The sequence below is a fragment of the Capricornis sumatraensis genome, chromosome 5 (genome assembly GCF_032405125.1).
Source record: "Capricornis sumatraensis isolate serow.1 chromosome 5, serow.2, whole genome shotgun sequence".
Taxonomy (NCBI): Eukaryota; Metazoa; Chordata; class Mammalia; order Artiodactyla; family Bovidae; genus Capricornis; species Capricornis sumatraensis.
This window is the reverse complement of record NC_091073.1, coordinates 79372846-79390068: the sequence shown is the minus strand read 5'-3', so window position 1 is coordinate 79390068 and position 17223 is coordinate 79372846. Positions and strand designations below refer to the sequence as shown.

Sequence of the window (17223 nt, the reverse complement as noted above, 5' to 3'; positions counted from 1 at the left end):
ATCCAACTTCCATGAGTGATTATAGAATACCAAGGGGTGAAGGGTCGTGCAAGGGTATGCAAGGGTCATGAGACCACACACAGATTTCAGTTCGACCTTCACAGTAACTAGGAACGTACCAGAAGATGGCCGGTTTTATTGCTCCTATCACTCCATTTGCACTTCAAAAGACCTGATCTTTGAGGGTGAACACGGCAGACATTAACTATCGTAACATGCCAGCAGGTTGGGTGGAATCTGGGTACATGTTTCAATGTTGACGTGAGATGCTTGTGCCTAAGAAGAACCACCTGCATTTTGTACAAATTCCCTGTGTTGATAGATTCCTTCAGTAATTGTTCCATTCTACATTTTCAACATAGTGTATATAAACTGAGGCATTGCCTATAAAAGGAGAACACCTATGCTTTTAATGCAAGCATGATAACAATGTGTTGTGGAAACTCTACAGTGGAGGATTGGGAGCAATGTGACTGCGGCCTCCTTAAGCAGTGTTACAGCAACACTTGCTGTAATGTTAACTGTACATGTGCGGCAGATCTGTGATCATCATTCATGCTGTACAAACTGTACTCCCTCTCCATGTGGTATGCTCTGCAGACCAATCCACAATATATGTGACCTCCCAGGGTACTGCCAAGGGGAAGCTCTGTAGGCCCCGAAAACACATATATGCAAGATAGAAGCCTGTGTTCTGAAAAAGGCTACTGCTATCATGGAAAATGCACTGCAGAAAAATCTGGCTCCTGGGACACAGCCAAAATGCCAGCCTAGGACTAAGTCAGAGTCACATTCTAGGCTGCCTCCACCAGGCCCTGGGGATCACAGTGGACAAGCAGTCCCTGTTCAGAGGATGACAAGGCGCCTGGATTCTTAGACATCCCTGACCCAGCAAAGGATGGCCCCCAAACTTAGCTCCAGACACGTTTCCCAAAGCAACATGGGCCTGAGCACAACTACCCAGGACAGCTCTCCACACACCCAGTCAGCCAAAGTGTGTCTCCAACATCCAGAAAGCTGTTTAAGTTAATTTCTCAAACTATACTCTTTCCTTTAAACAGACTAAGCCACTATTTCCTGACTTAGTGAAATTCTGCCTGGGTGAAAAGCAGGACCATGTTTCCCTAAATCACCATGTCTGCCAGCTCCTCCAGTGTAGGAGGATGGGCTGTCCTCGGTGAATAGCTCTGCAGGAGGCAGAGGCCAAGGCAAACATGAAGCAGCAAGTCTGTCTGAGAATCAGAAAGAGACCCTGTTTCTCAACTCCAAGGAAGACCCCTTTGGCCATACCCACACCTCCTTAAAACTATTTAAGTTTACTTAAATAAACACTATACAAGCTGAGGGAGATTATATCTGGCTTTCTGACGTTTTTAAAACTGCATGTAAACCTACTTTACCACATCAGATTTAAAACTAAGATGTTCTTTCCAGATTCCTCAAATGGTTGGTGACTTAACTCTGAAAGGTATCATTCTTTATTCTGCTCTTGTAGCAGAAGTGAGGGAAAGGGAAACCAGAATTCCTGAGTTCAGATACTATCCCTGCCACTAGCTGTGTGGCCCAGGGCCAACTGCTGAACCTACTCTGCCAAATACAGAAGCCATACTGTGAAGCCTCAGAATGTCTGTGCTGCTCTGACCTGGCCAGGCCCTGCCCATGCATGCTCCTGATGGCAACAGAAGAGCCGACTAAAATCTTCATGGGCATCACGATGAGACCATACATGCTGTACCCAGACCCCCCGGGACCCTCTACAGGATGGAGGTGGCAAGAGGGCCAACCTCGCCTTCTTGGGCTTCAAGTACACAGAAACCTAATTGCTTAAGTCTGTTCCCACAACAATATGCTGAGCTGGAAACAATGCCTTGAGGAAAAGTGCTAGGCTTGGCAAACATTACTTTTTTGCCAATTTTGATTACTACACCAATTCAAACTACAGGAACATTTTCATGACTTCAATTACTAAAGTTTAAAGTCTGAATAAATAAATTTTAACTTTTCTTTCAACATCTTCAAAGCAAAGCAAAGAAGACAGAACAAAGAAGTAATATGAAGAAATGTTTATCCAACTGCATTTCATTAACTCATTAATTCAATTTCTATTGAAAATATTATAGGAGGAAAAAAAGTAAAAAAAAAAAATAGGATTCCACTGCTGTGGGTCCAACCAAGGTCTCTGAGCTCCCGAGCCCACAAGGCAGGGCTATGACAACGCTGGGATGAAATATTGCAGGGAAACGTCTTCATGGAGCAGGTCAAAGTGAACAATCTTGTTCTTCACAATATCTAAGGAGAAAGGAAGTCCTTTACTGTAGAGACCTATTCTGCACATACACTCTCACCCCTAAGCACTGCAGCAGCTTCTCCCTCAAGCCTCTCCTGGAGCACCTAGGTCCTCCCAAGGTGACCAGTCTCCACCATCCCAACTGATGCCAAACAAGGGGCCTGGCTCAGGCCAGCTCATTTTCCACCAAGGAAGAGGCCGAGGTCTCTGGGGCAAAAGCCACAGGGCAAACTTCTCAGAAACCACATGTACCCAAGTCAACATCCTTCCAGGAAAAAGCAGCTTCTTGCCAGCGAGTTCCCAGCATGTGCTGAGAAGAGGCAAGCACATAGGGTCTTTTTTCATTTTTTAAAAATATAAATTTATTTATTTTAATTGCACATAGGGTCTTACTAGAGAGCAGGAGGCAGTTTGCAAGGGCAGCCATCATGCAGCCTAGGATAAGCAATGAGGCACTGGGGCTAAGACCCAAAACAGAAGCCAACCAAGAGGAAGAGGTGTTGCCACAGCATGAAAGCATCCCAGCTGCCAGGGCCATATTACTGAGGGCAGAAGTTATAGGGGCACTGGGGCACGCCACACCCAAGGAAAGCTGGCTGAAGCCAGATCAAGCCAGGTGGCAGAAGAAAGGCAAACAAGGAACACATGGCAGGCTGCTGAGACCAATCCCGAGAAAATGGCAGGACGAGAAGCGACACAAGGGACCAGCAGAAGGACACTCATCAGGAGAGGTGCTGGACACACAGGTGGCACTGGAGACTGAGGATGCTGGGGGAAGCACTCCCACTCCCGCCCAGAGGTGGGAGGGATGCTGCCACAAAGCCAGAACCACTGGCAGAAAAGGTTGGGGTAAGAAAAGAAACAAACTCGATTCTGACTGTCATAATCTTCTGGTCCCCCTCCCTGCACCGGCAGCTAGGGCCACAACCCCCACTCCCTACACTTCCCCTATGCAGACAGGAGGAGTGGCTTCCAAGGACCCACAGTGGGGCATCATCCAGACTCGATGGCCCAAGCCAGAGCTCTGAAGAGGCATTTGCACTTGACCAGGTCCCCAAGGAGCCCTGTGCATGCAGACAGTTTGAGAAGCACCGTCTTAACCTGGGAGGACGACCGTGTGCTGAAGCAGTGCATCCCCGTTCTCAGCCTTAGGGGCAGCCATACTGTACCTTCTTCAGATGCAGGGCAGGCAGCCCCTGGCCCCTGCCCCACGACTCAGCAGCTCTCACTGCTTCCCTCTCGTGGATTTCTGCACTCCTCCTTCTGTGCCCTCACCACCAGTGCAGTCCTCATGCACTAATGCCACTCCTTTCAGTGGTCTCTCCTCCTTCACTGGAGAACCTTCGGGAATCTCCTACTCGCTCTCTACAGAGCTGACTATCTGACAATTATCAGGTATCCTGTATTCCTGGGTCACCCTTCTCAGCTCTGTTCACTGGTGGCTGAGTGCTCAGACCGGGAATCCACAAATAAAGAGGTGTCACCTCCAACCAAGGCCACAGTTTTCTTTCAATTACTGTCATCTCAAAAGCAAGGAAACAGACATAACCTTGAAAAATTCTCAGCAAGTGAGTCTTTCCTCAACTGTAATCAAGGACTGAAGGGTGAAAAAACATGTGAAAATGAGAAAGACAAGGCCAACTGGAATCAAAAGCGCCATTAAAGGCCACTATTAAAAGTCAGTAGGCAGCACAGATGACAAGACACAGGACAACTGGAACAGGTCAGGCTGACACAGGAAAGAAAGAAATGCTTTGAGATGGAAACTTAAATCCAAGCCAAGTGGAGACAGAGACCCTGTACACATAAGGTTAGAGTAACACAGCAAGATGGGGCCAGGGGCCTCTGCCCAATCGCAGCTTCTCTGTGGGTGCAGACTCGTATATGACACCAGGTGAGGCAGTCCAGACCCATCCGCCAGCGACTACTCAGGAAACTGGAGTCCACCAGTGACCGAGCTGTCTCTGCATTTATCAGACTGTACACAATGTGTAAGACTACAGTTGATTACAGTGCTTGAAATATGAAACACAAATCAAAATGCAAACTTACTGCAAGTGGCCTTTGTAGGATTTACTTGTTGTCCAGCAAGGAACTGTAGGAGCTTCCTAATGTCTATGTGTACTTCAGCCATTTGTTCCAAGTTTCTATCTTGAGAAGCATTTTCGGAAGCTAAAACGACAGGAACATTTTAAGACACAATTATCTTCCAGTGAAACAGGGAAGCAAGAGATTGCACGATGACTGTTTACATAAATAAATGGTTTACTTGACCACTGACTTGAGAACCTACAGAAACACTGCATAATATAAATGTGATCACTCACCTAGTAAGCATTTACTAAGTTTGAGTCTTTAAAATACTGTCCTATGGGAATTCCCTGGCAGTCCCGTGGTTAGGACTCAATGCTTTCACTGTTGACAGTCGGGGAACTAAGATCCCAAATGGCCTGTGGTAGGGCCAAAAAACCATCCCCAAAACAAGACCATATACAGCTAAATCAATCCCTCTCATTATAAAATGGAATGAAAGGAAAGAAAATGTCCTTTCAATTCTGGGAAGGTATCAAAGACCCTCTTTGTAATTTACAAAAATAAATAAAATGAGCAACACAAAAACAAGTCACTTCATATAACTACTGTCAAAGCTTTATTAACATGGATTTCACTTTGCTCCAAGGCATGCCCTTCACTATCAAGTAAAATTCTCTTGCAATGCTAAGTTACAATGTGTCTCTAATAAAAAAACTGGCAGTAAGTAATTTTAATTCTAAAAGTGGAAGGAGTCTTATTAGACCTACTTCAGAACACACGGGTGACTAAATGGTTTTCACAGAGTGAGTACCTTCCCAGGGCCTCTGCATTGTTCCCTGTTGGACCTCCCTCCCACAGCCTGCCCACCACTGTGAGCTCTGCAGCAGATAACTCTAATCCCTGAGCCAATCTACTCAACCAACCCAACGTCCATTCCAGCACTGTTTACGACAGCCAAGACATGGAAGCAACCTAAATGTCTAACAACAGAGGAGTGGATAAAGATGTGGTACGTTATTCAGCCATGAAAAAGAATGAAATAGTGTCATCTGTAGTAACATGGATGGACCTAGAGATCATCAAACAAAGTCAGAGAAAGACAAATACCATATGATATCCTTGTATGTGGAATCTAAAACAATGATACAAATGAGCTTATTTATAAAACAGAAATAGACTCACAGACTTAGAAAACAAACTTATGGTTATTGAAGAGGACAGGTGAAGGGAAAGGATAAATTAGAAATTTAGGATCAATGTGTGTATGTGTGTGTGTGTATATATACATATATATAAAACACTATATATATAAAATAAACAATGAGGACCTATTATACAAAACAGGGAACTATACTCAAGAGTCTATAACAACTGATATGGGAAAAAAATCTGAAAAAGGATACATGTATATGTATAACTGAATCACTGTGCCATAAACCTGAAACCAACACAACATTGTAAGTCAACTATACTTGAATAATTTTTTTTCAAAAAATTACTTTTTTAATGCACACAAAAAAACACAAGAGAAAATAAAAAGTATCATCTACATTTCTGACTCCACCCAGGTGAGAAACTTGGTATAAGTTTTCGCTAGAAGGCACAGCAAGTGAAGAGCTAGAGGGGCTCTTGGACGCTGTTGAGCCCAAGCCTAGGTTTTGCAGATGAGGAACAAGGAAGCCCTCAGGCCTACACTCCAGCTTCTCACGTCCAGGAGGTTCACCTTCCCACCACAGTGCAGTAACAAGTTACCCAACCCCATTATGTGTTCCCTTCCTGAGCTTGAAACACAGTTACCTGAAGTTCAATTCTCTTCCATCTGGAGACCTCAGTATGGTTTGTCATCTGAACAATTTATCACATGCAAAATATGACCCACCAGGAAACTTACCTAATGGAGGATTTCCAAGATCTTTAAAGTGAGTTGTAACACACACTAGCTCAGTTTCTATTTTCAAGTTCAATTCTCCATTTAGGTTTGCTTCAATAATCTGCAAATTGAGTATTTTACAGTCTTAAGAAAAGCAGAAGGGAAAAAAAAAGTGGACATCAGCTTCCAACAAACCAGGTGACAAAGTAATGCCACAAATCCCAGGACACTTCAGACAGCACCAAACCCCACATGGCATCAGCAATAGAGAGAAAACAAGGCCTGAGCACAGGGACCTAAAAAATCTCCAGAGAGCAGCCCCTCGGCATGCATAGTGCAGTAGGAAGCTCTGAAAACAGGTGAGGCTGGGGAGGCCTTGCCAGCAGCTCTGACAATGCAGACATTGTGCAACTCCTGTAAAACAGAGCAAGGAGAACCAGAAGAGAATGCAAACCTATAAGCTCACTAACTGCCTTATTTCTACAAATGGACCAAACTATCTATTACAACTCAACATAACCAGAAAGGCTTCAGAATATTAAGAGAATATAACCCTTTATATAAAGAATAATCTCAGACATTGGGAAGTGAGATTTCCAAATTCAGAAAGACCCAGAGATGCCATCAGGTGTCTGGACTCCACCAAGCTGTGGCGCCCTGTGGCTGCCGTGTTTTCTGCACTCAGACAGAGGGCAACTGGGCTTGGTGACTGATCGCTGTGGCCCCTCCCTGCTCCAACAGGGCTCATGACTTCCCTCAGGATCAGAGGGGCCCTTTCATTTTACACTCTGCCCTGCACCAACCAACAGGGTCTCTAAACTACACAAAATCTAGAAATGAAGTTCAGAGAAAGAAACAGGTACCATGATATGGCTTAAGATTTTGGCCATTTGCCCAAAGCACACTGCATTTCGCCTTTTGACATCAATATCTGGCCACCTCTAAAGTCTGGCAGGTCTTTGGAAAGCCCACGCAGCAGTGTGCAAGTCAACATTTTGTTTAACCAACAATACTGCCACCGAGCCACTGCAGATAAAGGTGGTTGTTTCACTAGGGAGCCACTGCAAAGGTACAGCAAGAGGGAAGAAGCCCCAGGGTAAGTGGAGGACACCCTGTTCCACAGGGCTTGGCCACAGCTAAATCTCAGATTTACTTAGGAGTACCACTTAGTATTTTTCATTCTTGCTCCTTAAAACTAGTGAACTCTATTTCTCATTTGAGCAACAAAACAAAAAAGATGTTTTCAACTTACTAAGGATTTGACTTTACATAAGAAACAGTCTCCAAACATCCTTGTTTCATCATTTAGTATGCGTATCTGAATGGGAAGAATTTGTCAACCTTATCCTTTCATTTCCCAGAAATACATGATGTTTCTAAGCCCACTCTATTATCCGGAAAAAATACCTGCCTTAAAAAAATATGTAAAACAATCCTTGTGCATATTCTGGACTTGTGAATATACAGTGTACAGGGACTCTGTAAGGCTAACACATAACACAGATCCATCTGTTTCAAAGAAGCACACAATTAGTATCTACCTATAAATGTTCAATGCTTTTGAAAAAAAGTTTTATAAAGATTTATTCAGGAAAGCAGCTTGCAAAGTCCTAGATTCACTCCAACTTAAACACCTTTTTATGCTTTCTTCAAATTCCTAAAATCTGAGTAATCAAATGCTAGATCCATCTCTCCAAGCACAGTGCCTGGTGCAGGGCAGCACTCCAACAAAATTTACTGAAGGAATTGACCAATGACCCTCCAAACACTGCTCACCGTGTTTATTTTGTGAGTGTTATCTATAGTATTATCTACATCAACATACTCTGCTCTTAAGGAAGTGGATGAGATCTGACTTCTTTCAGAGGTTTCCCTAATGATAACTACCGACCATTCATGGGATAGTGATGAAACACACTGGGAATCTAACATAAATTATCTCAACTGATAAATAGTAACAGAGCCCCTGTGACTGTTATGCTGGATAACATGTTCCACCAGGGTGCACCACTTAGTGGGGGTTGGGGGTGGCTCAAGGACTCAGCTCTGCCAGCGTATCATGATGCCTCCTGCCCCAAGTCTGCTTCTGTGAAGCCGAGACAACATGAAAGGTGTAACACAGCACTGCTCTAACCATGGAGCACCATCACAGAAACAGCATCGCTGCGTGCTCGTCAGAAATCAGTCCCAGACCCCACTGCAGACTTCCTGAACTAGAACTTGCATTCTGTCTGAAGGGGATCCCAATGCTTAAAACCTGATGGAGACTCTTGGCAGTCAATGCCTGCTTCTTCTGCTCTTACCCAAGTCACACACACGACCCACCACCACTGGCCACATCTCTAACTAAAGGAAGGAAGGAAGATGCCTCAACAAGGGCTGCTGGGCCTCTGACTGGAGGAGATGTTTTCAATATGTTGAGTCCTACTCATTTTCCTTGATTCTCTCGCCTGTCATCTTCAGACACAGAATTTTGGTTACTCAAGTTAATATTGTTATGCCTGGCTACTCCAATTTTCCATATGTTGATCACTTTCCATTTAGTATTTCACAGTGCAGTAGCCACTGCACAAAATCCTTGTTTTTAAACACTCCAGGGAAGAGAAAAACACCTCTTTTTTTTTTTTTTAATTTCTGATGATTTAATCTAAGCCACTTTGATGACTCATTTCCACTGGACACAAAGAACAAATAACCGGATCCTTGAATTAACTGTCCTGCCTTTTCTCTCCTGGGCCTCTCAAGGTTCCAGGATATCCCCCAAAGAAGCCTCCAGCCTGACAACTGGATCAACACCAGGACAAGCACAGAAGAACACTCATGTCTGCATGGCACACACTGCTTCATGGGAAGTCACTGTAAATTAAAGTGAAATCTACAGAGTAAGTCGTGAAAGGAAACTACTTTCAAGTGAGCACAACTGCAGTAACAAAACAGTCTGTAAACATTTTCTAGGCTCCAGAAAACTTTGATAATGCCAAAGATCTCCTGAAGCTAAATTTCATTCCAGGTCTGTGCGCTAACAGCTATTATCTGCCCACTGAGTGGCAACCCCACAGTCAGTGGCTGTCATGCAGAGATAGTTAAGACAGTTTCCCTTTTCAGGAAGCGGCCAGTTCAGGAGTGGTTCCCAGATGTTAGCAGACCACTTATCACATAGCAGTGATCAGAGCAGCTTGGCAGAGGAGGGCCTTACATCCACGGCAGTGGGAGAGTCTGGAATTTCCATGAACAGTGAGAAGGGCTAAGTACTTTCCAGGGGACGATGGGAAAGAAACAGCCAAGTGTGAAATGGTAGAGACAGGCCTGGAGAAAAGCAGTGCTGTGGGGATGGACAAGGGTCCAGAGCAGTTCTGCAGGCAGCGGGCAGCCGTGTGGCAGGTAACCAGTCTGCAGACGCTAAAGAGCAAAAGTTTCATCAGGTGGACAGTCGTGTCTAAAACACCTAGGGACATAATCAAATGAGTTTCGGGGGTGACTGAAGAATTCAGGAGAACCCCAGGAGTGAAGGACAATTGTTCACAACTTCCCATCACTGTCACTGTCACATTCAGTGTTTCACTGACACTGAGCGTAAACGTCACAAAAGTAAACAGGGAAGCAAACATGCCCCTCTACCTGGCCTAAGAGCTGCTTCCAGGAAGAGGAATGTGTCCTGGGGGATCCTTGTCTTGGACTCTTAGAGACGTTTGGCAAGTAGACAGGACATTCCACTCACTGCCAGCATCAGTGATCATAAAGAAACATGTACACTATCAGATAAAATACATAATATGTTGTCCAAAACATATGGAAAGAAAGTTAGAACCATTGAATGTATTGTTAATATACTACAAATATCATAAATAGGAGAGACTAGGCCAAATATCAGAGAGGAGAGTTGAGAAGATCCAGAGCAGGTTTCACCTGTAAAACCATAGGCTATCAACAACAAGCCAAGCCCCCAGAGCCGGGAGGTGAGGGACACCCCACGCAGATACATGATGAATGGAGGGTATCAAGTCTCCACCAGACAAGGCTCCTCCAAGGACACGCAGCCAAAACTACACACTTGGGAGCTCTTTTCAGAGAAGAAAGAACTTACAAGGTGATTGCTGATGTTTTTCATCTTCTCCACAACGCTCTTCATAGTCTTCAGGACTGGTAAATAAATACTAACCTACAAAGCAAATGAGAAAGATCAGTAGTATTGAAATATTAACACAGTCAAGTACTGACAAGTGCTCATTACCTCTGTTTGGAATGTGTGTACTCTTAATAGCTCTGCAATCTTATTTTTAAATTGCCTGAATAAAGTTCTTTCTTAAAAAAAAAAAAAAAATAACTCTACAGCTTCACTAACTCACACCTGAATTTGGTGACCTCAGCATCCATGTCCATGTGGCCATTCTCTCGTTCCAGGTCTGTAGCCCTGCTGCTGAGAAGCCCCCCTACACACCCAAGGGGAGTAAGAATCAGTACCAATGGAGGCCATCCTCCAAGGGGTTCACATCCAGACTTGGGGGCAGGCTCCTACTCTGTGTAAAAACACTGGGGGCCAGACTCTGTACCAGTGCCCAGACTGGGTTACAACAGTGCTGGGTACAATGCTGGGAAAAAGTCCCAGCGGAGACATCTACTAAAAGCCAAGTAAATATTCCATATGCTATTTCATGGTCTCTTCTTCAATAAATTATGAACAAGAGGCAAAGGACCCTTTGTCATCATCTTTCTTTCCAGTGGCTCTGGGATTCCTGACAGGAGAACTAAAGCAGCCTCTCCTTCTGGCTGTTACACACACCTTGGACACACTCCTAACGAGACAAAGAAAAAAGGCCACGTTCTGTGAAACCCAAATTTGGTGCCTAGGGCCATTACTCCTGACAGATGCGAAAGTCATCCAAAATGCTACTTCAGTTTTACCTAAGCGCCATTACAGGGCAAGACTTTCTCTCTCCGAACTGTAAAGAGTGTGGCCTTATATATAACACTACTTTAAGATGATTGATGCAAACGACTAAATGAAAACATTCCAATTTTTTGTTCCTGGGCTATCTTTAAAATATGATTCTCTTTTCAGGTACCATACAACTTTCAAATAAAACCTACAGTAAGACTTTAAAGTCAGAGAATCCAAATCACACCATTTAAGATGTGGTGACGCCAGGCATCACTCACGTCAGCGTCTGGGACCGTCGGCTCTTGTAAGTCCTTCCATAGTTTTCTAGGAATAACTTTCACAGGGATGTCATGTGTTACAACACGACTACTGCTTGACACGGATAACTGCCAAGAGAAGAATTAAAACACATCACTACTTAAAAAATAAAGAACTGAAAGACAAAAAATGTTGATACCAAACCTAAGTGTTCTCAATTCAGTCACCAACGTCCATTCAACAAGTATTAACAGAGCTTAGAAAAAGGAAGTTAAAGAAGAGAGTGATTGGGACGGTGGAGGAGTAGGACGTGGAGCTCACTCCTCCCACAAACACATCAAAAACATATCTAGACATGGAATGATTCTCACAGAACATCTACTGAAACATGGCAGAAGAACTCAGGCTTCAGAAAGGACAAGAAAATCTTCATGTTAACAACAAAAAAAACCAGAAAGGAATCAGGATGGGGCCTGCACTCTCCAGGGAGAGAGAGCTATGAAGGAATAAAGGTTCCCATACCCTGACTGTCCCCTCACAGGAAGGCAGGGAGACCAGCAGGGACAGAGGGTGAGCTGTGGAGCCTTGGAGGAGAGTGCAGTTAAGCAGTTTATAGAAGGCAGAATGAAGATAGCCCTGCACAGACTAGTGATGCCACTTTCCCCACACTCCCAGCCTCAGACACACGTCCAACCGTGTAGGCAGAAGCTGTGTGCTGATGCTCAAGCTTCAGAGATCAGACCTAAAGAGAGGACTGGAGGAGGCTGCCAGAAATAGCCTTAAGATGCTAGGAGTTTGAGATTAGCAGATGGAAACCATTACATATAGAATGAATAAACAACAAGGTCCTACTGCATAGCACAGGGAACTATATTCAATATCCTGAGATAAACCAGGATAGAAAAGAATATTTAAATAAGAATACTTATATATGTATAACTCAATCACTTTGCTGTAAGGCATAAATTAACAGTGCAACACTGTAAAACCACTATAGTTTAATTAAAAAATACAGTTGAGAAATCCTCCTCCATAAAGAGCATAAAACTGAATATAATACTCACAGAAAAAATAAAGTACACAGAACAGACAAAGGAGAGGTTACCAGGATAAGGGAAGGAGGCAGCACTGGTGCTGGGCGCTAGAGGAAGAAAAGGCTTCAACAAGTGAGAAGAACACAGAGTCCAAGTAGAAGACCCAACCTCACCAAAGCCTGGGAGTTGGGAACGAATGGGACACACCTGGGCACCCACTCAGGGCAGATAAGTGGCTCTACAGTGGGTTGAGCCACACTTGAAGGGCTTTGGACAGCACATGAGAAATGCCAACCTCATTCTGTAAGCAGTGAGACCCTGTGGGGTACATGTGTTCTGAAGAGACCGGTGCATTAAATTCAGCTGGGAGTAGGGTGGAAGATAAATGTATTCCTTGAAAACTAAAGGTCATTTAAAGGTGTTAGCAGCAGAAGTGAGGGAATAAGGGAGGGACACACAAACACTTCGAAGGCAAAAACGGTTTTTAGACTAGATGACAATACCACTAAAAGAAATGGACATGCTGGGATATGCAGATCTGAGAAGAAAGATGCAGAAGTGTTATTTCATAGGAAGACCAGCATCCTCGCTGATTTTGAGATCACAATGCTATTTAAATATGAGGAGGACCCAACTCCAATGAAAAAATAGTGATGTACCAATCTCTCCTTTTAATAAAACCAATTAGCTTCTCCAGTAGAAAGCCAAGGCTTATATAACTACTAATTCCTGGGAAGTTTCAGAAATGGTAGCTTCCTACTCACCAGCTCTATAGAAACCGTAAGGCAGGGAAAGTGTTTATTAGTCAGCTTAACTTTCAAAGCTCTGGCATTCTGGGCAGTTTTCAAGGCTCGAGATAAATTTTCCGATGTGAGCTCTAAATAAATCTCATTGTTTTCTGCGGAGACACCTTCCATTTGAAATTCGCTGAAGAAGTTCTCCTAAGGGAAGGAAAAGGAGGGGGGACATCTGTGCGCTTTCCATTGGAATTCGGCGAGGGTGGGGGAAGACAGGCGGGCTGCAGGCCTCAGTAGCCTCCACTCACCTGTTCCAGCTCACACCACATGCTCACCCCTCCATTGGCCACTTTGTCAGAGAGGACGAAGTTCAACTTATCCGGGCTGATGCGCAGAGTGCAGGTTTTGGCAAGCTTGGCTATCATGTTACTAACGCCTATAGCAAAAGGTTTCAGTAAAGAGTCAACTGAGAAGTACGTTAGGTATCCAAAACACCAATTTAGCGCAGAATTACCAGTTGCGCACAGTGAGCTTCCCAGTGGGAAAGTCAACGTTTCCACTCCTACCTACCGGGAGGCTTTTATTGCCGCTGGGGTCAAGGTGGCCTCCCAACAACCTGGAATAAGGAAACTGAGACTAGGAGGTTAACTGGCGCCTACTGGCCGGTTTCTTCCCTTTCACGTCCACTCGGGGCCGCCGAGTGCTGCAGGGGTCAAGGCAAGGACAGACACGGCTGGGGCAGGGGGACCACGGAGCCTGGCTGTGAAGGGCGGCTTGCGCCAGATAAAGTGGTCCATGAAGCCACTGGCCGAGTTTCTTAAAGCCACGCGAAAGGAATCAAAGTTCAGAAACAACCTTCGGCACCTGCGCCCGCGTCAAGCTCCTGCTGGCCAGCCTGTGCAGCGCGCCAGCCTCTGCGCGGGGACCGGCCGCACGCACCGCTCCGCGCAAGCCTCCCGCCCTGCCCTCTGCAGTCCTCCCCGCCCCCAGGGTTGACGCGGCCCCTACTCACGCGTGAAGTGGTTTAGACAGGCGGTATCCACGATCTTGGCCCGAAACTTCATGGCTGGACATGGCAAGCGCCAGGAGCCCGTCCGCACCGGGCTCGTGAGAGTCCCGCCTTAATTAGCCCGCGGGAAACGCCACCGCAGTACTGGGTTCAGCCCACTTGGGCCTGAGACGCGCCTGCGGAGAGCAGGCGGGCTTCCCGCTGGCGCACTCGGGATGACGGGAACTCTGCCGGAAGTGACGCGATTCTGGTACCGGAAGTGCCTCTGAGTTTTTACAGGTTGAGCTTTGTGTTAACGTATTTCCAATTCTGTTTTAAAACATAGGAAATAAAAGCAGTCTTGCTAGGTAGTTAGAATAGGAAAAAGGAGTCCAGAATGGCGGGGGCTAAAAAACAAGGAAGGGAAAAGCCCGCGAAAATAGAACAAAGGAAGGTTCAAGGACCAGAGTGGGACTTCAGGTAGAAAAACACAGCACTCCTGGCTAGCCCAATTTAAATAGGGAAGTTCCCAGGGGAAGGAAAAAACCTATAAAAAGAGGAGCCAAAGGGCCGGGGGTCACCCGAGCTCACGTGCTTGCTCTTTCTTCTCTTAGCGTCTTTTGGGTCGTCATGCCCTCATGCCTTGAGGCTATATCTCCTTTTATTTTCTAAATAAAACTGAGCTGTAACACTGATCTGTCCAAGAGCTATAACATGGTCTAGCTGAGAGCTATAACACAGTCTGAGAGCTGTGGCAAGCTTTAACGTCCATCGCTGCAAATTTTTGTTGTGACAAGACCGAACCGAGGAGATAACACTCCCCTGACAAGTCTCTTATTTATGAAGTGTTAAGCTATTCCTTAAATACACACCGCTTTGTGGTAGGGGAGCTTTAGAACCTTCCATGGCTCAGATGGTCACACTGGTACCTCAGCACTGTAGCACCACGTTGGATTATGCTTTGAAATTTGTTTTCACAAACAGTGCTAAACACAGGATGTTTAAACAACACTGTCGACTAAAAAAAGATGTAAAACTTGAGAGTTGTGAGTTTTATTTGGGGCAAAATGAGGACTGCAGCCCTGGAGGCTGCAGATAGCTCTCCCATCTCAGATAGTTCTGAGAGACTACTCCAAAGCAGCAGTGGCAGAGTCAATATATAAGGTTTTGGTGAAGGGGGAGTTCAATACCATGAAACACTCATTTTACAAAAGGTTTTTTGTTAGTCACGAGGATCTGATATCTCTAGATACGAGGAGCTACAAGGATTGAAACCGTAAAATCTGTTCCTAAAAACATCCAACTATCTAAAGACCTGTCCCACCAGATTCCTTGGAACACAGAGTGCCTCACTCCACCCTGAACTCCCTCAGAGGTTGTTGAAGGTCAACAGCTATAGCAGCGTGGGGTTCAATCTCCGTAGAGGCAGATGGCAAATGCCTTTGTTGTTCAGTCCTTGGCAATGCTGTTGGTAAGTGCCAATTTGTAGTTGACAACACTGATAGTAATTCTGCAGTTTTTATTCAAGACGAACTTCACCAGAGCCTGTTAAAGTCTCCTAGCATAAATGATACAAATGATGTAGCAGAATTTTGAAAAACAAAACGAGAAACAGAATAATTGTCTCCAAACTGATTTTTCAGAAACAAGATAGTCCATATTAAGAATGTTTTATTTTTTATGTGCTTTGCAAATAGAAACCTACAACCTTGTTTTTACCTTGATATATAGACTCAAGCTATGAAAAATAAAAACATTATTTTTAAAAGCACAAAATAGAAAAACTGCAAGAAGCTCTGCCTATTTTAAGACTATGACATGAAGGTAGGCTCAAGTCGACATTGTTACAAGTATTTCCCAAACCAAATGTGACTAATGTCACATTTAAATTTTTAACTAAAAAATCATGCTTTTTTTTTTTTACTTCATAGGTTAATTTAAAAATAGATAAATCATTAAATGAGGTTGTTGCTGTGGATGTGCTATGTGCTCAGTCGTGTATGACTCTGTGATGCCATGGGCCTGCCAGGCAAGAATACTGGAGTGGGTTGCCATGCCCTACTCCAGGGGATCTTCCAAACCCAGGGATCGAACCCAGGTCTGTCTGCATTGCAGGTGGATTCTCTACCTACTGAGTCACCAGGGAAGCCCGTGGAAGTCATGAATTATGATTAATCAATAACCTCAGATATGCAGATGACACCACCCTTATGGCAGAAAGTGAAGAGGAACTAAAAAGCCTCTTGATAAAAGTGAAAGTGGAGAGTGAAAAAGTTGGCTTAAAGCTCAACATTCAGAAAACAAAGATCATGGCATCCGGTCCCATCACTTCATGGCAAATAGATGGGGAAACAGTGGAAACAGTGTCAGACTTTATTTTTGGGGGCTCCAAAATCACTGCGGATGGTGACTGCAGCCATGAAATTAAAAGACGCTTACTCCTTGGAAGAAAAGTTATGACCAACCTAGACAGCATATTCAAAAGCAGAGACATTACTTTGCCGACTAAGGTCCGTCTAGTTAAGGCTATGGTTTTTCCAGTAGTCATGTATGGATGTGAGAGTTGGACTGTGAAGAAGGCTGAGAGCCGAAGAATTGATGCTTTTGAACTGTGGTGTTGGAGAAGACTCTTGAGAGTTCCTGGAACTGCAAGATCAACCCTGGGATTTCTTTGGAAGGAATGATGCTAAAGCTGAAACTCCAGTACTTTGGCCACCTTATGCGAAGAGTTGACTCATTGGAAAAGACTCTTATGTTGGGAGGGATTGGGGGCAGGAGGAGAAGGGGACGACAGAGGATGAGATGGCTGGATGGCATCGCTGACTCGATGGATGTGAATCTGAGTGAACTCCAGGAGTTGGTGATGGACAGGGAGGCCTGGCGTGCTGCAATTCATGGGGTCGCAGAGTCGGACACGACTGAGCGGCTGAACTGAACTGAACTGAACTAAGTAAACTTTGTAATAGGCACCTGTGACAGGTGCAGGTTGGATCTCTGGATGGGGAAGATCTCCTGGAAGAGGAAATGGCAACCCGCTCCAGTGTTCTTGCCTGGAGAATCCCATGCACAGAGGAGACTGGTGGGCTAGAGTCCACAGGGTTGCAAAGAATGGGACAGGACTGAAGCAACTTGGCAC

At 44.8% G+C, this 17223-nt stretch overlaps 1 protein-coding gene across 1 annotated transcript; it reads right to left on the bottom strand.

Moving 5' to 3' along the window:
• Positions 1 to 2132: 2132 nt before the first annotated feature.
• On the bottom strand, positions 2133 to 14279 carry HUS1 (HUS1 checkpoint clamp component). The gene is made up of 8 exons (XM_068973109.1): positions 14112 to 14279; positions 13408 to 13535; positions 13127 to 13303; positions 11349 to 11456; positions 10276 to 10350; positions 6213 to 6312; positions 4340 to 4459; positions 2133 to 2289 (listed from the first exon to the last, which is right to left on the bottom strand). The coding sequence occupies exons 1-8, from the start codon at positions 14161 to 14163 to the stop codon at positions 2207 to 2209; spliced, it is 843 nt and encodes a 280-aa protein (XP_068829210.1). The 5' UTR covers positions 14164 to 14279; the 3' UTR covers positions 2133 to 2206.
• Positions 14280 to 17223: the final 2944 nt, after the last annotated feature.

Excerpts from the sequence above, each read along its gene's own strand:
- HUS1 (XM_068973109.1), bottom strand. The coding sequence starts at position 14,163 with ATGAAGTTTCGGGCCAAGATCGTGGATACCGCCTGTCTAAACCACTTC. Across the intron at positions 13,536-14,111 it reads CTGTCTAAACCACTTCACGC|GCGTTAGTAACATGATAGCC; the intron begins GTGAGTAGGGGC and ends CTTTTGCTATAG. Across the intron at positions 2,290-4,339 it reads TCCTACAAAGGCCACTTGCA|ATATTGTGAAGAACAAGATT; the intron begins GTAAGTTTGCAT and ends CTTTCTCCTTAG.